The 24,171-nt window shown below is 34.3% G+C and overlaps 1 protein-coding gene across 4 annotated transcripts; it reads left to right on the top strand.

Annotated features, from left to right (window-relative positions):
• The first annotated feature begins 1,070 nt into the window (after window positions 1–1,070).
• LOC145631815 (polycomb group protein EMBRYONIC FLOWER 2-like) lies at window positions 1,071–23,514 on the top strand. 4 transcript variants are annotated; one of them, XM_081683996.1, is made up of 24 exons: window positions 1,071–1,209; window positions 1,922–2,008; window positions 2,251–2,398; window positions 3,613–3,668; window positions 3,831–3,945; window positions 4,143–4,299; window positions 4,429–4,488; window positions 5,383–5,522; window positions 7,248–7,310; window positions 7,434–7,552; window positions 7,780–7,844; window positions 8,338–8,390; window positions 8,473–8,526; window positions 8,605–8,664; window positions 12,338–12,384; window positions 12,483–12,604; window positions 13,237–13,312; window positions 15,211–15,266; window positions 15,346–15,451; window positions 16,036–16,084; window positions 17,508–17,591; window positions 20,595–20,674; window positions 21,732–21,821; window positions 22,890–23,514. In XM_081683996.1, the coding sequence occupies exons 2-24, from the start codon at window positions 1,974–1,976 to the stop codon at window positions 23,032–23,034; spliced, it is 1,980 nt and encodes a 659-aa protein (XP_081540122.1). In that variant the 5' UTR covers window positions 1,071–1,209; window positions 1,922–1,973; the 3' UTR covers window positions 23,035–23,514. The 4 variants fall into 4 exon arrangements, with proteins under 4 accessions (XP_081540122.1, XP_081540123.1, XP_081540121.1 ...); XM_081683997.1 differs by having other exon boundaries at window positions 2,248–2,398; window positions 8,614–8,664; XM_081683995.1 differs by having other exon boundaries at window positions 2,248–2,398.
• The last annotated feature ends 657 nt before the right edge of the window (window positions 23,515–24,171 follow it).

Genomic DNA, 24,171 nt, shown 5'->3' with positions numbered 1-24,171 from the left:
TGATTTTCGGCCCCGATACTTCAAAAGCCCTCAAACAAATTATCAATTTCTGGCCAAATTTCATCTCACCCACACATATCTCACCCTCGAATTCCCGCCCACCCTCCTTCGCCCCCCTCGAAAACCTTACCCTTTTCAATTTCTGGATTTTGGGGTTTTTTTATTTATTTATTTTTTATTTATTTTTTTTTATTTTAGGTTTCAAAGACAGTGAAGTATGGTTTTAATGGTGGTTGCGGGGAAGAAGGGGTAGGGACGACTAGATTAAAGGAGGTTTGCAAGAAGGGGTAAGGATGGATAGGGAAAAGGAGGGCTTGCAGGGGGTGGGGATGGTCGGAAATCGGGAAGGGAGGCGGAGGGGCAACAAGCGCAATTTTCCGGCAGGGGTATGGCCCGTATGGGTAGGGGTAGTCTGAAACTGGACAAAGGGAGGGGGAGGTGACGACGAGGGGGTGGGGGTGGTCGAAAACTGGAAAAGGGAGGAGGAGGAGGGGGTGGGGGTGGTCGAAAACGGGAAAAAGCCGCCAAGTGGTCTAGTCAACGCCGGAAAAGTGAGTCAACGGCGAGATTCCGGCAAGTGGTAGTTATTTACAACATTTTTTAAAAAAGAGGTAGTCATTTACAACAATTTTTTTAAAAGGTAGTTTTTCACAAAAAGTTGTATATAAAAGGTAGTTTTTCACAAAAAATCCTAATATTTATTGATATTCTTAGTAAAATTCGGTGCATCGCTCGGGCTATACACTAGTTCATTATATTAAATGTCGATTTGAAATAGAGATAATGTTAACTTCTTTTTCTGTTTCATTTTAGTTGTAACGATTGCCAATACACAAATTTAACCATTAAAATCGTAAAAATCATAATCCGTAATAAGTTGATATTTTGAAAATATACTACTGTATGACGATGAATTAAAAAGTTTCTACCGAAATACATTTTTCATTACCTATAATCACAAAATACGGAAAAAAAAGTGTGAACAGTATTAATGTCAAAACGTGTCAAATGCTCCGTATAAGGTAATATTAATAATCAGAGAGGATCAGAGGATTATTACTAACTTTTAATACAGTACTACTGTACTAGTATTAGTCCTCTTTGGAGTTTTCACTTTTATCCTGGAATCCCCCTCTCTCTGTCTCTCTCCTGAACTCTCCCTTCAAGCGGCTTCTGATCTTTCTCTCCTCCATTGAAGCAGCTTCTCAGGTAAGATGTTTTTTTGGATCATCGAATTTCAGTTTCACAATTTAGGGTTTAATTTTACGTTATCGTCAATTCGATTGTCAGTATACTCAATTTAGGGTTCTTTTAAGGCAAAATATTCAACTTTTGAAAAATTATAACGCGCGAATTTGTTGTTAATTTTGCTATGTGCAATTTGCGTTGAAAATTTCAAGCGAGAAGAGTTTTAATTTTAATTTTTTTTTTTTTTTTTTTCGTTTTGTTTTGTGATTTTTCGAGCCTAATTTCATAATTGAGTCACATTTGGTTGTTTATGTGATGAATATTTGAGCTTAATCGAACCGATGAACCAATTCGATAAATTTTGTGGCTAATGGAGCCGAACCGAGCTTGCCTAAATCCTACTCCCATACCAAACCATTAGCAAAAATGATCGGATATTAGACGATTCATTGTACGTTTGTAACACCTAATTCTGATCGTTAATCTGCCCTGTAAGGCCGAAATGCATGTTACAAATAGCGCATTTGTGATTTATCTCATCTGTGTCTCTCCTTGGTTTACACCGAGGTTTGCTAAGTTTCTTAGCTCACATATTGCGGCATAATGTGGCCTAAATTAAGCGTGCCATTTGTTAAAATTTAATTCTTTTATTTTAATTTATGCGTAAGTTTATCTCATATTATCATATGGATTCTGCATTTTTTGGTGACTGGTCAAATGGTGTTGGTTGCAGGCTGTTCCATACTTTGTACGTTTTGTGAGCTTGTGGTAGCAGCTATTTGAAAATGCCTGGCATACCTCTTGTGGCTCGAGAAACAATGTACGGCTTTAAAGCATTTGCATTTATTGTGTCGCCTCTTTAAATTTTAGCAGCTATGGTTTTACTTCATTCAAGCAATTTGTTGGTGATGTAAAGCACATATAATATGATCATTTTCGTTGTTTAGGCAGTTGGAGCTGACTAATATTGTTGGGGAGAGTGTCGGTTTGTATATTATTTTTATATCATTGGTAATTGATCTTGTTTTTAAGGTAGTATTTTTATTTTTTTGTTAATAGCAGCCAGTCTAGAAATGGAGATCAGTTGTGCCGTCAAGATTCTCGGGTACATTTATCTGCTGAGGAGGAAATTGCTGCTGAGGAGAGTTTATCTGCATACTGCAAACCTGTAGAGCTTTATAACATTCTTCAACGCCGTGCTAGAAGAAATGTAATTTCTGTACCCTTGTTTGTTGGATATCTTTCTCATTTTTTCTTAATCATCCTTATCTCATTTTGTTATAGTTGTTGGATTATTAAATGGACATGGACTGGCAATTTCTGTACCCTTGTTTGTTGGAAGTCTGGAACTCTCTCAATTTGGCATTCTTATGTCGTGGTGTTATAGTTGTTGGATTATTATATGCACATGGACAAGAAAAACACAAACGGGAAGAAAACAGTTTGAAGAGAAGGTTATTGCCTGGCTGGAATGGAGCCTATAGTCCATCAAATGCTTTTGATCCTTTCTTCCCATTTCCTGCACTTGTTTGTAGATTAACAAATCTAAGAACCAGTAGCATACTAGTATTAACATTATTTATCTTTTGGGAGAAATTTGAGTTTGATGAAATTGCCACAGTAAGAACTTTTTAGAAAACCAGGCAACATTATCATTTTGCTAGATAGTTAGCTTAAATTCTGAGTCTAAGCTGAAATAACAATTTTAGCATGCCCTCCTTTTACTTCAGAATAATAAATTCAAAAAGGTATCTCATTTCTTGAGTTGTGTGCTTTACTTTTGTAATAGTTAGGTGTATTGCAAAAATATGGACTGAACAGGATTGCAGTGAACTGGTTTGGTCTCTAAGACAGAAATTATTATTTTCCAGTCTCTGGTCCGGAGTGGTCATATCTTTCAAAAACTGGTTTTTTTTTGTTTTTTTTAGGTTAAATTATTCATATAAACCTCTAAAATGATAAATTTCTCCTTCGATGTGCTGGGACAATTATGGTATAATGGTGTATTGCATATTAGGTTTTTAAAATAGATCTTGCACTATTAGCTTTCCTTTTTTTTTTTTTTTTTTTTTTTTTTTCTTTTCCCCCCCTCTTTCCAGTTTATTATATATCTTTTTTTATATATGTGCAAAAAATTTTGAAATAGGTTAAACTGTGGGAGACTTTATTTTAATATGAAGCTGGCTATCTTTGAAGTATCCTTATTTACTTTTTCAAGTTTTTTTGTTTTTTTAACAACAATAACAACTTCACCACCAACAACAAAGCCTTAACCCCTTACCATAACAAAAAATACATGATGAATTTATCTAAAAAGGAAGACAATTTTGGACGTGCATTGTTGGATCTTTTTATGTCTTATAGCCGTATTGACAAGCAGCCTTTCTTTACTGATTGTTCCTGACAATTTACAATTTGTTGCAGCCATTATTTCTTCAACGGTCCTTACATTACAAAGTACAGACAAGGCACCACAGAAGGTATATAGTTGATGTTTTGATGATTGATACTGTTATTATCATCAACTTGCTGCCATTGCTGTTGCTGTTACTGGACTTGCCTATCATTCTGCATTTCACATTCCTGTTTTTGTTCAGAAACATTCCTTGGTATAACAAAACATTATTTTTGATGATGTGTAGGATACAAATGACAGTTTCTCTGTCAGGGGCATTGGATGATGGATTACAAATGCGCAGTTTGTGTCCCATGCATATCATATTGGCTAAGGCTCTATCTGATACATCTGACGTGGAGGTAGAATTTTAGAATACATAATTCTTATGCTGTATTTGTGACAGCCATAAGTACTCCTGGTCTTAAGCTGCTTTACGTAATCATTGTCTTGTCGTAGTCTGTGGTTGAATTTCGTACATTGCATGATATTTAAGTACCTAATATCAGTGTGTGATTAAACTTTTAGCAATTCGTTTTTGTAATGCTGTTGTCAATAGCACTCTGCAGTTTATCGCTACACTAAAGCTCGACTGCTCACATCTCCAAGGACTGAAGGAGGCAATGTAGCACAAGTCAAATTCATTCTACCTGAGATGAATAAGCTTGTGAGGGAAGCCAAATCTGGATCCCTTTTCATCTTATTTGTTAGCTATGGTATGTTGTTCAGTTCAATATTTTAGCCATGCTATTCAGATGTATTGACATGGCATCATATTTCTCTTCTTATTCTTAATGCATGCTGTATGGATATCTTGATCTCTTATTCTCTTGTTCCAATTGCAGCTGGGGTGTATACTTCATATGGATTTGATTCATCTAGAGTGGATAACATATCCCTTTCAAGTAAGATGTTTCTCCTTGGGACTTGTAAGTGGAATTTGAAATTTGGTGGCTGGGAAGACTAAGACGATCAAAGTAAACCAATAAAGTTGTTTAGGTTGTAGATACATTTTTTGATTGATTGTATTGATGCAGTGAAAGTATTAAAGAAGAGGTATAATGAACTATATGATTGAGATTTTAGAATTTTGGAGAGGAACAGAATGAAGGAGAGGGCTGGAGGAGCGAAGTTCTGTCCTGTTGTTGATTATTCAAAACTTGCTTAACAGGCAGTTATTTGGACACCATTTAGTGGATGTGGAGTATGTTAGCATATTCTCCTGCTAAATTGCTATATTTGATGTTGGTTAAATGGTACTTTATATAACCAAACTGACCCAGGCAAAGAAGACCATTCTCTTATGTCTTAGGAAGTCTGGTAGACCGAGCAGACATTGTTATCTGTCTAACTCTGTTGGTGAAAGTTTCTTTCTGAGTCTGAATTTTGGACGAGTAATTTCAGTTTTGAAAAGTTAGATAAAATTTATTTTTACGGGGGAATTACGGGCTTAAAGTATCTTCTTAAACCTTATTTTCCATATTATTCTTTTTTAGTACAAAAGCTATGATTGATACTTTTAACTAGTAGGTAGTACTAGTTACAGATTGTGTATGTTTATGTGTATATATTACTCATTTTATGCTTAGAGAACTAAACTTTTAAAAAGAAAGTTTTCATAAAAACTTCTTTTCTTTCACAATACCTGTCATAGTTGTAATATCTCTGGATCTTGATTTGTTTCTTTGACCGTATTCTTGTATGTACTTATCTTGAATATGAGTTTCTGTTGCACATTTACATGTCTTATGAGTTGACTGCAAAAGCTAGTTGGTTTTGAACTTTTCTCTCTATTGCAGCGAGTGTTGAGAAGTCCTGTTTATGGGGGAAAATATCTATGGAGTCACTATTCTTATCTTGGGAAAAGTTTCCAAATTTGAGCCGAGGGGAGAGAGTTGAAATGTTGTCTACAATTGACTTGCGTCCCTGTCTTTTGAAGGTATGCTATCTTACTTTGGTGGGGAGAATTACTGTTTGACTGTATATAACTTGTATTTTAGCATTAGTAGTCAGTAATCATGGGCATTTTTTTTTGTCTATGTTATTCTCTCTATCTTTGGAAAACCCTGTCAAAAGATTATGAAGAATGGAAGATAATGGATTTGTGTTTTGTATGAGGGGTGAACTGACTGAGTAGTGATCAGTTGAAGGGTAGTGTTAGAAAAAGAAAATAATTAAATTTTTGCTGTAATTTTGATGAATAATGAAAGTTTACATGACTTTTTTTTTATTTTTTATTTTTTATTTTTTATTATTATTATTATCATTGGGTATGTTGTTTATTAATAATATTGATTTACATGGTTAGTTTATTGGATATAAGAATCTAATATTAAATAATTAAAATGAAATTCATATTAAAAAATTAGCTATTATATCAAAATTTGTAAATATATCATTTGCCGTATAAGAAGTATGTGTCTTAAATAAAATTAGAGGAGGGCATCTGTCATAGCAGTAGTATTTGCCCTAAATTTTGCTGTATTGCAGTAGTCTATGTCTTAAATAAAATTAGAGGAGGGCATCTGTCATAGCAGTAGTCTATGCTATGTAAAACTTGACCAAAAGTGTCAGACATGTGTCCAATATTGCTAAACGTGGCCACTTTATGTAAATTTTTCCTACTTTTGCCTGAAATGGAACGGGCACTTGAGGTGAATTGGAGGAGTAACTTAGTTTTAAGCTGTATTAGCGGATTGTTTGTTTAAAGTGGAAGAATTTAATCTGCACAGGAGGATCTTTACCACATTTGTGGATTATGAGTTTTTGACAGGCCTACTCCTAAATCCTATGCTGTCCAGTTCAAGTATGGACGTGATTTTATGAACATACAAAAGCTGGACAACTCAAAACAAGGGGAATCTCATCCCTCTGTTGGGCAAGAGAAGCTATATAGTATAGAAGAATCACTTTGGAAATTAGTTTGTTTTATTTATGAGAGTGGAGATATATAATCTAGGAGGGAGCAAAAGCACTGCTAGAGACATGGTTGTTTTGGTTAATTTGTTGGGTGTGTGGTTGTCATATCCCATTTTTTCTTATTAAAAAAACTATGTAATTATGTTATCATAATAGTATATATTTGAGGAATTATCTCTGTGAATTTAACTCTAATTAGAGTTGTCTTACCTATTAAGTTATGGCTAGAATTTTTATTTTATTTTATCTGAAGTAACAATTTTTATTTTATTTTATTTTATTCATTCACAACTCAATTTAATTTTATCATTGTCATTAACAAACTAACAAACTTAAGCTTTAATTTCTTCCTTGACACAAAAAAAAAAAAAAAAAGGAAAAAAAAAGAGAAGAATTATATATCTATTACCTTATATACATTGTATCCTCTATTACTAAAGGTAAATCTTATTATATCAGTGATTATATATTTATATTCACTTTATTTTTCTAATTTATTTATCACTTATTTAGTTTTGCTAAAATTTCTTTCCCAATCCAAGGATAGAAAAAATGGGAACAAAATATTAGGTAAACTTGAATGATTTTGCCACTTGAAGGTCTGTGTCACTGATTTCTCTGTGATATTATTATTATTATTATGATTTATTTTAGCCAAAAAAGCTTCCTTGTTTCAACTTGTCTTTTATTGCCCTTTGGGCTCTGTTTTCTCTCAAAGCTATTAATGGGATTTCTGTGTTTGCAGTCTTTTGTCTTGGGCGAGGAGAAATGTATCTCATTTCAGATGCCTAAGAGTTCTACTTACATGGTTTGTTCATCCACTGATCCACTTCCAGATCTTCCAAATTTGTCTCTGATTTTCTGCGTTTTTCTACATGGTTTAAGCTATTTACAATTTAATCTTATTTATTTTCTGTTTCTGCTCGAAAAGAGCACCTTGCAGCATGCACAGGTCAACATATCTGCAGAAGAGCGAGGGGCAAAAGAAAAATCACCCTATTCTCCCTGTACATCTAACAGCGTTCCCAATTTATCTTCTCATGCTCTGGGGTAATGCCTGATATTTCTTGTATCTATTTTTCAATCTCAAGTGAGAAACTGTGTTGGCAACCAATTTTGTAATGATTACATAGCTTGAGAACCTATGGGGCCATGGGGGAAACTTCTTTTTATGATTGCTGTAGAGTATTGCATAAATATTGCTAAAATTTCAATGTCTTTTATAGTTGTTCGAAAGCCAAGTTGATATTTTAATTATTTATTTTTTTATGGGTAAGGTTGAGGACTGGCAATGTAGTTTTCAACTACAGGTACTACCACAACAAGTTGCAGAGGACTGAAGGTAATCCTTTTGAACTTAATGGAATTAAAAAATCAGCTTTTGATATTGTTGGTGAGGAGTTCAATCAGTTTTTACTTCATTTAGTTTTTCTAAGTAGTGTTCTGATTTCCAAAATGTGGCTGTGCTGTGCACATCTTTCAATTGACTTGCTACCCATGTTACATTTTCATTTTCCACTAGTTTTAGTCTGCTGCAAGTGGTTCACATCCAATACTTGGCCTCAATGTCTGATTCAGTATTATGATCTGTCTCCTTATTGGTCTTTCATCCCTTATTATGTCTATTTTTGCTAGGTAAAGGCTGTAAGAGATTTCAGAAGCTAGTTTTCTAGCGTCTTTTATCTTAAAATGCCATTTTCATTATGCTATGTGTGAAGATTGTGAACATATATTTTAGTTTGGAATATCTTCTCTCGCTGTTTTTTTTGTTCGAGTCTTGAGGTATATATTTCACATGTTGAAATTTGGACCCAAAATCCTGCCTGAACATGCAGTTACGGAAGATTTCTCCTGCCCTTTCTGCTTGGTTAAATGTGCAAGTTTTCAGGTTGGTAACTTCTACACCTTATTTTTTTTTTTTTGGGTTGAACCAAGCTTGATATACATCTGTATTACTAAAAACTTTGCAGGGCCTGAAGTTACACTTGCTCTCATGTCATGATCTATTCAACTTTGAATTTTGGGTCAGTATGCTTCAGGAATATGCCCTTATGATGTTCATTCTCTCCATTGCTTCATCTCATTAATCTTAACTTGTTTAGGTGACACAGGAGTATCAAGCTGTGAATGTTTCAGTCAAAATTGATCCACTGAGATTGGAGGTAAACTTTCCAAATGACTCGTTCACTAAGGTTTTTCACTTTAATTAAGATTGTTTGTCCTGTTTGGTAATTGGAGAATAATGAGCTTTAGGACTGCATGATTACTCTGTGATAGCTGCATGTATCTTCCCTGTTGTACTACTACTATGGTTTTTTTTTTTTTGGATGTTTTTGTACTGCTCAGCTTTAAACTAAGGGACTTTTGGTGTCCCAACAAAGATATGTTTTTACGTTGCCACATGGTTTCTTCTTTATGGATAAACTCTTTGATGTGAAAGGGATTTTTTGGCTGTTCACCGTCAATTTTTGGAGTCATTGCCAACTTGCAAATATTTTAGGGAAATTTTGGAGAAACCAGTGGTGATAAGTGTTGTGGTGTTGCGCCTTTATGAAATACTGTGGATGCTTTGTACGGGAAGTAGAAGTATTATTATTATGTAAGATGTAGACCTTTAGTACATTCGCAGTCCTTTGGATCAATGCAATAATGCCGAAGGGATTTTTCTGTAAATTTCTTTTTAATGTTTTGAGACTGATTCTTTGTGTTCTCTGTAATGAAAATTTCTTCATCCTAAAAACGGGGGAGGTATTTGTTAGGATGTCGTCGTCTCGTCGAGCTTACCAAAGATAAAAACCCTAACTTGGTCTCTCATGGGTAAAAGAGGCAAGTAAGGGTTGATCCCACTAGGACTAATGGGAGCACTAACAATTATTGTTTTGTGATAAGTCATAGTTTACTTTTGGTTTTGAAGCTATTGGGAAAACCTGTAGAAACTAGAAAGGATCTTGGGAAGGTATCCACCTATCAAGTACAATTAAACATACAAGATATAACATTTTAGGGATAAATTAGGGGAAGTCATCTAATGCACCCTACTTTCTCGAGCTAGAGCTAGAGGGATGCTGGAGGGATTACTTTGAGTCATGAAAACAACCTATTCTCGTGGTTACAAAGCATAGAAATAAGTGTTAAAGCATAATCACGATGACATGAACATCCTTTGACTAGAAATCGTATTCTCATGGCATTTTAAGTTAAGCAGAAGAGAGCTAACTTAAGTTCATGTCTAGGTCTTTAGTTGGGAAAACTTAGAAAGCATGGGCCACTTACAAGAACTAACAATGAAACAACTTAGGCTCATCTAATTAGCTCCCCACATTAGCTAATCAACACATGTAAACAAGTATTAGTGAATTCATCAATGGCTTCAACCATCACTAGTAAAACAACTTGTCACAAATCATGATAGATTGCAAAACTATAAGTATTTGCAACTAAGAACATGAAATTAAATCCTAATCTAATATGAACAAGTAATAAAACTAGAAAAGATATATAAATAAGTAATTCAATCAATCAAAGCCTTAATCCCATAAGTTGGGTCGGCTACATGAACCAAAACTGATTATTCTGTGTAGTCATCCACATAAAACTTTCTCCTTCATCGTTACGATCCGATGCTTTATCCTCGGCAAATTCATATACTTCATATCCTTCCTAACTCCTTCCAACCGAGTCATTTTCGGTCTTACTCTCCCTCGTTTAACCCCTCCACGGTACCACTCTTTCACTTTTCGAACTAGTGCACCCTTGGGTCTCCGTCTTACATGCGTAAACCAACGCATGCGATTTGCCATTATTTTGTTTGCAATGTCTGCCACACCTACTTTCTTGCGAATAACCTCATTCTTTATTCAATTTCTTAGAGTGTTTCGGCACATCCACCTTAACATGCGCATTTCCGTAACCTCCATTTTCTTTATGTGCTCCTTAGAAGCCCAACATTCTGTACCATAGAGCAACACTGGTCTTATGGTAGTACCGTAGAATTTTCCCTTCAACAGTAAGGGAATGCTTTGGTCACATAACACTCCTGTAGCCGCTCTCCATGTAAGCCACCCCGACTTAATCCTGAGTAGGGAACACCCGCATGAAAATATCAGTTTGGCTTATGTCATTGGATGTGACAAAGTTTTACATTGGCCTATTGAAACCCTCCTCCTCCTTTATCAAGGCTTTGAACTAGCAACGGGAAGACCTACTGGCGGAGTTATACAGATAAGTAATTATAGTATAAAAAATAAGAGAAAGAGTAAGCAATTTTCATTGATATTGCAAGGAGTATTTAAATCTTCAAGTTCCTTCCATTCTTAAAAATTCAAGAATTCAACAAGTTTCTCCCATTTTTTCTCTCTAGAAAATGAGTTTGTCTCTCTAAAATTACTAAACTAAGCTAAAAACTACAAAAATTTCCTCCCTTTAAAACTAAGCTAAAGGGTTTATTTATATCACCCTTAAATTCCATAGAAATCTCCGTAAAAAAAAAAATCGTAGAAAAGTTGAGGCTGCGCCTCCTTAAAACAGGTGATGGGTAGAATGTTCGGGAGGCGCGACCTATCCAAAAGACACGTCAGTACTTGAATGAAATCGTCAAACAGTCATAACTTTTTACTCGTAAAAAAAGGCATGTGACCACTCATTGGAAAGCTCTTGAGGTGAACCTTTTTTTTAGGGGATTATTGTGGTGAACTTCAATCTCCAATTTGAATCACTCTAAGTGTTGAGTATTAATTGGTCATTGAAATTGAGCCTTGTGTGCAAAAATCCTTTCTTAACTCCCAAATGCTCTTATTTCACTCCAAGACATTCTTTCATGTTTCTTTCATTCTCCATTAACCCGTGCTTGCCTCATTCCTTGTCCTTATGTCCTCGATCACTCCATAGACTTCATGGGTGCCAATAAGCACTAAAATGCATCAAAAAGAAAAGCAAAACCCGTGAAGCATACGATGCACAAAATTTGCATAAAATTAGAGTAAATAATGAACTTAGATGTCGATTTTTTCACGAAATCAAGATTCAAAACTACCCTAAAATCATACCAAATAGTAAGTTACCGTTTCCAGCACCTTGTTTTAGTTGTATGTTTCGGAGTTGTTTGAGAGTCTATCAGGTAATTTTGCTGTCAGCATTTTTCAACGTCTGGCATCTTTCAACAACACTGTTTGTATCTTATGGTAGCACTTAAGTAAGGTGTTGAGCCCTTTGTGCTTGCACATTACCTTTAAATTTCCGCTACATTGTTAGTCAAAAAGTACAGATATTATACGTTGTCATAAATCACTGTAGGTCTTTGAGCAATGTGCTTTATCTCACCTAATAGCATAAATACTCAGTATTTTGTAAGGTGACTATTTAAGAACCAAGAGTTGATCTCTGTACATCATGATCTCCCTTTCCACTGATAACAATGGCTGTTAGCCTGTTAATATTCATTGCTGTATGTAATCCAATGAGCACATCAATTAAAGGCTAGGATAGTAGGATTTTGAGGATTTATTTTAATTATCTGCATTATGATGAAATAGTGATGTCCTTTTTTCGTCCAAAAAAAAAAAAAAAAAAAGAAATAGTGATGTCTTTCATATTTGGGTCAAAAAATCATTGATGTTAGATCCATCTATAGGATTCAGACTTTACATGACTTACATCCCTCAAACCAAGTATCTGGATTTTGCAAGTTTATGGTCCTTGTTTGTTTAGATTCTGTCATGGCCAGATGCTTTCGATGAATGTATCTTGAAAACAGCCAATAAACTTATTAATGTTTCTGTATGATTTTCTATTGTCTGGGGAAACCTTTAGCCCTTATCCTGAATATTTTCTGTTTAGATTGTTGCAGATGGAGTTGATCCTAAACAGCTTATATTTTTTCTTTGGTTAGTTTACTTTGTCTGTGATCTTACTTATTGTTGACTCTAGTGATTTTAGTAATTGTACCAGCTTTATTGTTTTCTTGTAAACTTGTGCTTTGAAGCTTTAAAAGGCAAAATAGGAGAACAACCAAATTGCTAGTTGACAAGACAAAGCATGTACAACCGCTGACTTTAACATCGGATGTGGGTGTTGCTGCAAGTGATCTTCTGAATAAGGCTGATGGTATGCTCTATTTTGTAATTTTTGTTTATATGAATAAATCTTCTGTATGAAGTATTATCCGTTAACAAATAATGAAGGATTTAATATACTAGAATAGCCTATATGCTGCTATCATTGTTATATTTAATATTACTTCCTGTTTGTCGTTTTGATGAATTGTCTTTGCGTGTTAGATATTTTTTGTTCTTTAAGAACTAACCAACAGAAATGTATAAGCTGCTTAGAATATTCTTTTTCGCTATTGTGCTTGGTCTCTGGGACTTGGCTAGAAATAACATAGAAATCAGTGCCATAAAAACATAGGATTCCCAATTATTTGTAGCAATTGTAGTGCTGTCAGGAATTTTATTTCGAAATAGGATTTGAACTTTGACAGAACTTTTAGGGAGGAGGTTACCGAGGTAGAGTTGCTAATGAGCATATTGAGGTTTCCGAGGTAGCAATTGGTAATGAGCATGCTGGGCTTGTGATACATTTTTTCTAGGATTGCCTCAAGTTGCTGAGATCGTGAGCCTGAAAAGTTAACCTTGACATGGGCTTGCGATACATTTTTTCTAGGATTGCCTCAAGTTGCTGAGATCGTGAGCCTGAAAAGTTAACCTTGACATGGGCTTGCGATACATTTTTTCTAGGATTGCCTCAAGTTGCTGACTTGCTGGACCAAGCTTGGCAGTTAGGAACAAAAAATGAACTGTTCTCAGCATCAAGGTGCGAAACTTTACACCTGTTAATTCTCATATTACTTCTATGATTTAACTTTCTCATCTGACAGTAAAGTGAATATAGAATAAGAGTCGAGCGGCAAGTTGATTGAGAAAATGAGGGAATGCTAGAACATGAGCGGATATCTGTATGAGCCACTGACTTATCTGATTCAATGGCGACATGCCTCTATTAAAGAAGAGAAATTATTAATGAAATATCATACTTTGTTTAGCAGGGAGAGGAATCTGATAAGTGTTAAGAGATGTACAGACCTACTGCTATAATTTGAATTGAGTGAAGCTATTGAATGAGAGAGAAACATAAATAAGATTTGGAGGTTTGTTAGGTTAAAAGAGAGAGATAAAGATTGGGGGGGGGGGGGGGGGGATGGAGGGAGGAGAGGTTGAAAGAATTTTTTAACTTTTAAAATGACATTTTTTTTTGGAAAAATACAATCAAATACCGGGTTTAATAAACCATTAACAATACTTAAAATGTACTTCATCTTTTTTACTTGCGAAATTTCTTGCTCTCACATTTTCCAATAACCATTTTTGTCTGTAATTATGCATTTCTAAAAAATTAGATTTAAAATAAATAGACATTGTTACGAACCCAACTATATCCCATATGATTATGATTTTCTTAAAATCTTAATTATGAAATGTATTTGAACCTATATGTGTATATTTTACACTATTGAAATGTTGCAAGTGAAAAAAAAAGAGGTATGTTACGGAGTATATTAATATTAGACATGGAAAAATACTGTGAAAGAAAGTGACCTTCTCATGAGCTTTTTGATTGAGTTGTGGTTGTAGTTGCTTGACTTAAAGTTATACTAGTAAATCAAAGGAACCAACAGGGCCTAAAGTGAGCTCAAGTTCAGCTCACAATCAAAATGATTTCTGCTATGGTGGAAAATTCTGCTGTTTATATTTAATTTAAAACAGTACAAGTCAATTAGAACAGATAGTAACATTATATAAAGCTGAGCTTGCAGGTTGTAAAGATGGATTTGTTGTTCGATCCAATCATCAAAACCACCTGAATTTTATCAGGAATTTTTGGCTTAAGTTTATTGTTTTCATAATACTTTACACTCTTATACTAAACAGTGACAATGTCCTTGTCTTTTGGAGGATGTATATCTTGTTTCTACTGTTTCTTTTTTAAATAAATAGATGACAGTATATCTATGACCTATGAATGATGCTGTAGTAACCATAAATGACTTGAGGTGGAATTTTGAGGAAATGACTCTGAGTTCACTACTTATTAAACCAATCACGCGTTAGCTGTAAGAAGTTTTAGGGTAATTTGGAGAATAAGACATAGAAACTAGTCCCTCCGAGACTCCTAGTATACTCTCTCTTATCTGTTCTGTCTATTTTAAAGGCAAAGGGCAAATAGATGAGTAATATGACATGGTAAGTTGGTAACATCAATCGAACCTTAAATTGTATTGACCATATATCATTGCTTCTTGTTGGTGATTTATTGGTTATGCTTTTGTCTTGTTTGTCACAGATTTTTCTGATAAACATGTCCTCTCTTATAGTCTTATGTACTCATTTTTTTGCTGATTAAAATAAATTCTTTTTTTGAGTAAAATTATGTACCAGATTTACAAGTCCGGTAACTTGACCGAGTGTTTCTTCTTTGTTTTGTGGTGATGGAGGAATGAGCATTGATGTTTGTCAGTTGATATGTAGCTAGCTGTAGCTTGCTTTCTTCTTCTTCTTTCTTCTTTCTTTTCTTTTCTTTTTTTTTTTTTTTTTTTTTTTTTTTTTTTTTTTTTTTTTTTTGTATCTTCTTCTTTAGTTTTTTCTGCTTTCTTGTATTAGCTATGCACGCTCTGGAATTTAATTGCTCACATGCTTTTTAGATGCCTTTTCCAGTAAAATTGAAAGAGCTCGGAGTTCAAGTGTCAATGATTCCCTAAATGCTGTCCCAGGTTTTACCCCAAGTCTAAACATACAATATTTTTAATTTATTTCTTCATCCTATAATTTATATATCTTACAACTCTACAGATCCAGATTGCATTCAGTCTGTATCAGGAAGCAGTATTGCTCCCCCGGCGCTGCTCCAGTTTGCAAAGACGAGAAAGCTATCGATGGAACGATCTGATTTTAGAAGGTTCATCACTTTCCTGTTTACTATTCTTTGTCCCTAGTGTTGTTGGTTGTTAAAATAAACAAAAGTATATATATAATCATGACACGTCGTTGACATGAATTTTCCTCCTCCACACTGCCCTATCCCTCACCATAGTTTCCTCTATTATCCAACACCATATTATAATTTTTATCATTACAATAACAAAATTTATATTATCTATGACTCTAGCTATAGTTTGAAATTCACTTTGTAACAAGTGAGCTATCCTACCAAGCAAGGCGTGGCCTAGTCGAAAGATTAAAGATTTAAATCCAACAATCATGAGGTTATAGGATCATATTCCCCTAGAGGGCTCTTTGGGGGTAGGATTTCCTTGCCCCTACCCTTGGCTGGATTCACTTGTGCAAGTTCTTGACTCGATCGGGGCAATTGGATGTATTTATTATAGAGTAATGGGTAAAAAAAAAAAAAAAAAAAAAAAAAAAAAGATTGATTCTTGGATAGTAAATCCTGATTGTTTTTATAGATCTATATCCTGTAATTTTAGATGTGATGTTCTGTCTGCTTAATTTTGCTTACTTTTTATTTCTGGCTGTCTTTAGTCGTGCTGTAATGGAGAAGAGACAGTTCTTTCACTCTCACAGAGCACAAGTATGTCTATCTAAATTTGTTTTTTATTTTTTTTTTAATTTTTTTTTATTTTAATGTTGCCTAATTTAATTTCTTTTTATTGCACCATCATTGTTTTTCTTCCTATTGCCTAGTGACTAGCCTTGTGTCATCAACACTTGTTTACTGCTACATATTTATTGACATTTTGCACTGAAGGTCAATCAATGAATAAGTCTGAGAAGATATGGGTTAATTACAAGACATGGACATGATTAGACATCCATTATTATATCGATTCTATCGCCACCAATGATTTAACAATTTACATGTGTAGGATCGGTTTCATTGAGATACAACATTTTAAAATATCAACAGGCTGTTTTTTTATCCAAGCCAAAGATTGGCTGACAAAGATGCGTGTCAAATTTAAAACTTTTCAATAGGCTGTTGATCACCCATAGCAGAGATTGGTTAACAAATTTGTGTGTAAAAAAATTAAAGAGACTTGTATACATAGCTCAAAGTTTAGAAAATATAAACTATCCCAACGATGACTAATCTAGAAAACTTCAGCTTATTGCTGAAAATTGTATGTCGCATTTTCTGTTGCATCTTGATCTACAGCTGCTGTAATTACCACTTATCTTGATATACCACATACTAAATGATCTTGTCTGTAGTAGTTTAGTATTAACCTTTACGGCTCTACTTCTTTGTTTTTGAAGGGTTCTGACTTTTGAGTAACAAATATAACATTTCAGTATTCCTCTTCTGTCTATGTGTTTACTGTTTAACGTATAGGCTGAGCTGAAAGCTTCTGTAATTTATCAAATTTGGTCATTTGTACTTGGATATCTTATAATGATTAGTTTATAAGAGGTCCTCACAATCTCACATACAGCATACTTTGGTTTTTGGCTTTTGGCAATTAGTAATCATCTGCAAATGCTGATTTATGATTTGTAAGTTGCTCCTGACCATTTATTGATCCAAACCTTAGCAGCACATACTGCAAATAATTGTCTGGGATCTAATCATTAGTTACCATCCAAGGTTAAGTAGTTAGTTGAAGTCTATATAGAAAGACTTGATGGTTCAAGTGCTTGCCAAACACAGTCCATGCCTAAAGATTCAAATGTATTTTATATGTATTTGATTCCCAGGCTCATAAATGACATTTATAGTTCTAATTGTAGAATTTTTGGGTTTGAATGTTAAAGCAAACCACACCAAAATGCAAAGATATGACTTTGTAATCTCTAACGACCTATTTTCAAACTTGAAATGGCACCGAATCCCAATAAATTTGGTTTATTACTGTTGTTTGTCTGCAGTTTCCAGACTTTCCACATCACATTTACTTGATCTACTGCTGTCAACTTTTGAAAAGTCTTGTAATCAAATATACAAAGTTATTAGCAGCGGCAATAGCTGATAAGATGACTTCTTTTTGTGACTGTAGCCAATGGCATTGGAGCAGATATTTTCAGAGCATGATAGTGAAGATGAAGTTGATGATGATGTAGCTGATCTAGAAGATCGAAGGGTATGCCTTATTTGTATTCTATTTCTGGTGAATATTTGTTTTGGTGTGACTGTAGCATAATACAAGTGATTCCAAATAGATGAAAATAGTGATTCTGATTATTAAATCTGAGTTTTCAGAAAACTGAAGATAATTGTCAAGTATTTGTAAGGCTTGACCCTCTCCTAAAGCTAGCAAAATAACAACTCAAATATTCTGAATGCTTTTTCTCAATGCCTACTCTCCCTGGTTTATACTAAAAACTAATGACTACTGACAGAATAAAGACTACCCATAATGCCCTTCCTCTGCAGGTATTGGGAGAAATAGGTGGATCATATTGTGTACTATGAGTGGAAGAATATATCTTCAAGCTTCATAGAGAAAGATATTTAGGTGGTGATTTTGGTGTGTATAATTTGATTTTAGAGAGAGAGAGAGAGCATATATATATATATATATATATATATATATATATATATATATATACATATATATATATATATATATATATATATATATATATATATATATATATATATATATATATATATATATATATATATATATATATATATGACGCCAATGACAGATGATGGCTAAGAGTTTAAGGTAAATAAGTTCTAGGTTCTGGGATTCTAATATGGGCCTTTATTCTACTACCTTCATTACATAATGTTTTTAACATTTTCCGTTGTTTGTCCGTTTTGTAATGTCCTTCTCAAATTTACTGTATTTTATTTTTGGCAATCCTTTTTTTCTACCTTACCCCTCTTACCCCTAGTACTTACACCTTTCACACTCTGCTTTATCCACTTTTTTCTTACACTCACCCACCTTTTTACACTCTCTCTCCCCTTTACTTTAATTGTTGCGCATACGGTAAATTATAAACGGTTTCAAATTTCATAAACAAACGGAAACTTGCAACAGTGTAGCTAATGAATAAACGGTTTCATAGGTCATTGTCAAGTTACAAAGCTTTTTCTTGAACCTAACCCTCAAGTTACATGTGCTGGAAGCCTTATGTTAAACGCTCTAATTTTGTGTTGTGTTATTTGGTCTTTCAGCCTTTTCCAGCTCTAATTGGAATTTAATTTAATTCTGCAATCTAGTTTGATGTAGGCCAAATTCTCTGAAGATTGTAGCGCTGCGTTCTGTGTAGCAAAGACACATTGTATTGGTAGTATGGTAGTTGTCACAAATTAACTAATATTTATTGTCCCTAACCTACACCTGAGCTATTCCTTTCCTAGCCCCAATTTTATTTTATTTTTTTCAGTTCTTTCTCAGTTTCTCTCCATTTTCTCTTTCCTCACCTTACTTTTTACCTCGCATGAACTGTTGCTTGTCTCTTTCTAGGCATGCTGAAGAACTTGAGCTCTTTTTTCTTTATGGTTGCGGTGTATTAGTCATCCTCCCCTGAGTTCCACAGTCCACCCCCTCGTTCTCACTTTTGCTAGAGATTGAATTTCTCTTTTACAGTTTATTTGGATATCTTTTTAGCAAGGAAAGTGTGGGTAAGGAAGAAGATAACAAATTCCTTTAATTAACTAACAAGAGCATGAGGGAAGGGGATGGAAACGGAACATTGCTTTAGATTATCTTTCCAGTCTGCCCCTACTAATTCAAGTACACCATCAATGGAGAAAGTATCCATTGATATGCAGTTCGAAAAAAACCAACTAGTCAGATTTAACACTCCAAATTTATCATTTCCTTTGAATCTTCTCTTACCTCTCCAATTCCTTGCTGTTGGCAATGGTTTTAGATGTTGGGGTACTGATCAAAATCCCCTTTGGCCATTTCCCTCAAACCTATCGGTATTAATACATTGAATATCTATTTACCTTCGATGTGTTGATGTCAGAAGCATGATTGCTTGATCCTAGATGCAGTTAGATTGTTAGAATCTTATTTTTGAATTGGGGGAAATAGTTTGACATAATTAATTGTAGATACAAGGAGTGAGTAAGAAACAATGCATTTGTGGATGAACATAGAATGAAGAACAAAATAGGGAGGAATGAAAAAGTGAGAAATAGCAGTAGAGAAACATGGAAATTAAGGGTAGAAAAGCATTTTCAATATTTTTATACACTATGTTTCTATATTCCTTTTCTATCCAATTTTGTAGAGATGTATTTCTTAAACAATGAGGTAATAAAGCCCTTCCATTTCCCTTCCCTTCATTTCTCTCAACCCCCTAATTTGATAATCAAAGAAAATTGTATCCCTTCCTTACTTGTTCCTCCCTTTCCCTACAAACCCACCTATCCAAACAAGCTGTTGTATATTTGTTGGGTTTGATGAGATTTTAAGGATACTAACAAGCTATGGCACTCCAACCTAAAGTTTCCTGTCAAGTACCCCTGTCGGATAATCAACACTCAACACACGAGTATGACGCTTATACACTTGGACCCAAGTCACCAAATGCATGCAAAATTTCATAACATAGCCATGTTTGATAGAAGTGGCAATCTATGTTGTAATCAGTTAACACTATTACTACCTCTGTTTCACATTTTTTTGCAACTTTGAAGGGTGCACGGACTCCTAGGCAAAATTTGTTTGTGAGTGTAAGATGAGAGAGAAAAATAGGAATGCATGTGATGAGGAGAGAGAGAGAGAGAGAGAGAGAGAGAGAGAGAGAGAGAGAGAGAGAGATAAACGACAATCTAAAAAGGAAAGAAAACATTAGTTCCAAATAATGTGTAGCATCCATTTTTGGCAAAAGTTGCAAAAAATATGAAACTGAGGTAGTATATTATGTTGCCTTTGCTGGGATACTGAATTTTATAAGTTGTCAGTGGCCATTGTAGTTTTACAAAGTGCATTATTTTAATTTTTTGGGAGGGGGGAAAAGGGAGTTGTGGAAAATACAGTATGGTGATGATTTTGTATTATACCTTTTCTTTTGATTGATTTGTGAGTGTGTGAGTGCACACACAAAGTTGCCATGTGAAGGATTGTAATTCTATGCCTTATTATTGATGTTGGGGTTTGAAATAATAATTGCAGATGCTGGATGATTTTGTGGATGTCAGCAAAGATGAGAAACAAATCATGCATCTTTGGAACTCTTTTGCCAGGAAACAAAGGTATGTTTATGCCAAATTCTCTGTATGCTTATAACAAGACATATTTCTGTTGCTGCTGCACATTCACTCTCTCAAGTATATGTTAAGCTTGAGCATCTCTTGGTAGCCACAACTCAAGTATGTTGAAATTATGATGTACCATTAAATGCTGGTCAATGTGCCTTCTCTTGTGGCTCATCATCTATTTATTTGTCTGACCCAATTAAGTTTTTTTGTTTGAACAAACAGTGACCCAATCAATCAAGTTCTGAATTTTCAGCTCCATCAGAATATTCAGAACTTAGGATAGTGTTTAGAGTTCATGTGAGAACAATGTTAGAATATGCTATGCCATTTCTTGAGGCAGAATACTGTCCTTTTATGGATTTGAATAACTAGGTTGTTTCCTTGCATAAATTATTCATGGCTCTGCTATCTCTCTTACACACACAGACTTGCACATGCACTCACTCACTCAGTTTGAGCCATCAATATTGCTGATAATCCTTCACTCATTTGTCCTACTTCCTTTCTAATAATGGTAAGAGAAAGGAAAAATTAAAATGTGCCTTTTGATAGTCCTTGATTCATTTACTTCATGTATTGAGCCAATTTTTAAGTTACTTGCCTTTCATAAATGATCTATGTACTGTGAAGATGTGCTATCATATACGCTTCAAGTTTCTTTGTTTCATTCTAAAAACCTTTTCGGGTAGTATAATCTGGTCAATATGTCATATTGCTATAAAGTTTTGTTCTTAGTTGGTGATGAGCTTAAAATAGGCATTTTCTGTTGGAACTAACTTAAGAGTTCCTTTGTGCCCTATATAAGGGTAGCTTTCTTGTAATTGCTGTTTAATTTTGGAAGGTATGTTACCCTGATATTTGTAGACTTGTATAATTTGGCCCATGTATTTCATGTCCAAGATTTTTTTTTTGTTCTTTTTTTTTGGTTGAGGGTATGGGCCTTAGAGGGAATGGATAAAAACACCTTTTAAGGCCATCTTTGCAAGCTTTGTTTCTGATAATCAGATGTGGTGTCTCATAACTGAAGTGTTCTATTTCTGAATTATAACAGGGTACTTGCCGACGGTCATATCCCTTGGGCTTGTGAGGCGTTTTCTCGTGCGCATGGGAATAATCTTGTGCAAGCTCCTGCTCTGATTTGGTAAGCTTTTCTTGTTTTTGCTCTTGCAGGTGTTTTTTATAGTCTGGAACATATTACAAGATTTTCATTGTGCATTTTTTTTTTCCAATCCTGTTTTTTATATGCTACTTTTTTTTTTATTTACTATTTTGAATCGGGACTTAGTATTTTATAATCTTTGTTGACCATTTACAAGTTAAACCTTTTTTCTTTTCAAGGGATGAGTTTATGCTAGACAATCAGTAGTTTTTCTTAAAAAATTGGAAAATATCGCTGTTATTTCTTTTGCCTAGGATGATGATTTAGTAATTTAACAACTAAAACATGTATGGGTGTTGAAGTATGTTTGCCATAAATGAGTAGAATCACATTGTTTGCATCTGAATATTACTGTAGAACATTAGTTTTTGAGCTGTGTGTTGGGTTAAGCTACTTTTAATTTGTAATGCCTGCCCATTTCAACTCATCATACAATTTGGCTAAGCTGCTTACGTTTATGAGTGGTGTCTATTCACTTCCTTGAGGTCTGGGCACTAGTATGAGAATGAGAGGAGTGCATTATAATTACAAGAGTGTGGGTTTGTATTCATTATAAATCCTGATATTGAAACTATGCGCTCGTTGATTTGAGCGCTGAAGAAAGCTTAAATTGGGTTAAGGCTTTTAAATGCAATGTTTAAGTGACATGAAAAGCCTTGCATGCACCGCTATCAAACTACTAGAAATTATTGACACATGAAGTTCCCAACAAGCATGACTTGCTATAAAGTTGAAGTAAATTACTTTTTCAATATGTACATAGAGCGATGTGTGATAATCTATTAGAATTTTTCAATTTGATATCTGTGTGAACTCTTGCTAAATATATATGAAATGATAACGTTTCTCCTCAAGACTATGAATAGATATAGCCATTAGGGTTGCAAGATGTGCTCTTCTACTGTTAACAAAAACTTGCTCTCTTTTGTTTGTCTACTTTCAGGGTTGGGGATATTTTGATCTTCAATATTTCTGCCCTTGAGAGTTTATGTAGAATACATAGGTTTATTACTTTGTATTAAGAATTTGTTTTTCTTATTTAATATACAGGTGTTGGAGATTATTTATGATCAAATTGTGGAACCTTGGACTTCTTGATGCGCGCACCATGAATAACTGTAGCATAATCCTTGAGCAATGCCAAAAGCAGGAGACAACTCCTGTGTTAAAAGCTCCACCGAGATCGCCCTTCTAAAGTTTCTAGATCAAAATTTGGTATCTTGGGTTCTTGCTTGGGCAATTTGAAGTGGCATTTTTGAGCCAGTGTACTCTTTTTGAATTTTGTTGCCAACTTTTTCATGGATCTTATAAACTGCCAAAGATATCACCATTATGTGCATCAATTTTGGCTTTCCGTGGTAACTGAAAAGGTTGAGAATCACAACAGAGCAGAAAGAAAGTGCTCTTGCTCTTTTGGCCGGCTGACAATATAATTCATGACGCTGTTTTGATAACGATTAACTTGTAAATTTGTTTTTCTATCAGCCATGTAATTATTGTTTCAAATTTCTCTTTGTTATAACTACAAAATTGTAATTGAAATATATTGCAACAATTTATGACTACATGGATATGTTAAGCTAGGAGGGGTAAAACCAACATACTCTGTCAATTACTTTATTCTTTACCATTGCTACAAATTATTGACTATTACAGATATGAAGTTCGTTGGGCATTTTCTGATTTATTGAGCTGGGCTAAACTGAATTGTTTATGAGAGAAGGAAATTAGGAACTGAATTGAAATTAAGCTGAAGAGAACAGATTTGTTGTCTATATACTAGTGGGCATTTTGGCCTCTCCTTGAAAAAAATCCTCCTAAGTTAGTTACTTGTGTAGTGATGGCCTTTTAAAATAATGGTACATTTGTACTAGCATTTATACTCAGTATTTTTGGTACTAGCAGTAGTGCAGTACATATCACTGCAACAGTGCTTCATACATTATTCCTGTATCTCTCTAGAGGTATTATGCTCCCGTTTTTTGAAAAGATTATAGAGGTATTGATGATCAAGTTTGTATGTACCCAAATACGAAAGTCGAATTGTAAATTCGAAAGTGGATTGAAGTATAACCTTGATGTTTGATTTGTATACTCTATTTTTATCGTTTGAAATTTATAAAATTATATATCGTCACAATATGGGATTTAACGATCATTCATCCTACTAAGAAGTTGTTTGGTATAATGGATTAACAAGGATGAGTTTAAGGGCCTTAACTCTTCAGATTATTTTCAGTTCTATTCAGTTCAGTTCTTAATTTTCTTTTCTCATAAAATATTCAATTTAGTTTAATTCAGCTCAACTCCAATAAGTTGAGTTCAAAGTTGA

The sequence above is a fragment of the Chenopodium album genome, chromosome 5 (genome assembly GCF_948465745.1).
Source record: "Chenopodium album chromosome 5, dcCheAlbu1.1, whole genome shotgun sequence".
Taxonomy (NCBI): Eukaryota; Viridiplantae; Streptophyta; class Magnoliopsida; order Caryophyllales; family Amaranthaceae; genus Chenopodium; species Chenopodium album.
The sequence above is the reverse complement of the archived record's forward strand: the minus strand, read 5'-3'. Positions and strand labels throughout refer to the sequence as shown.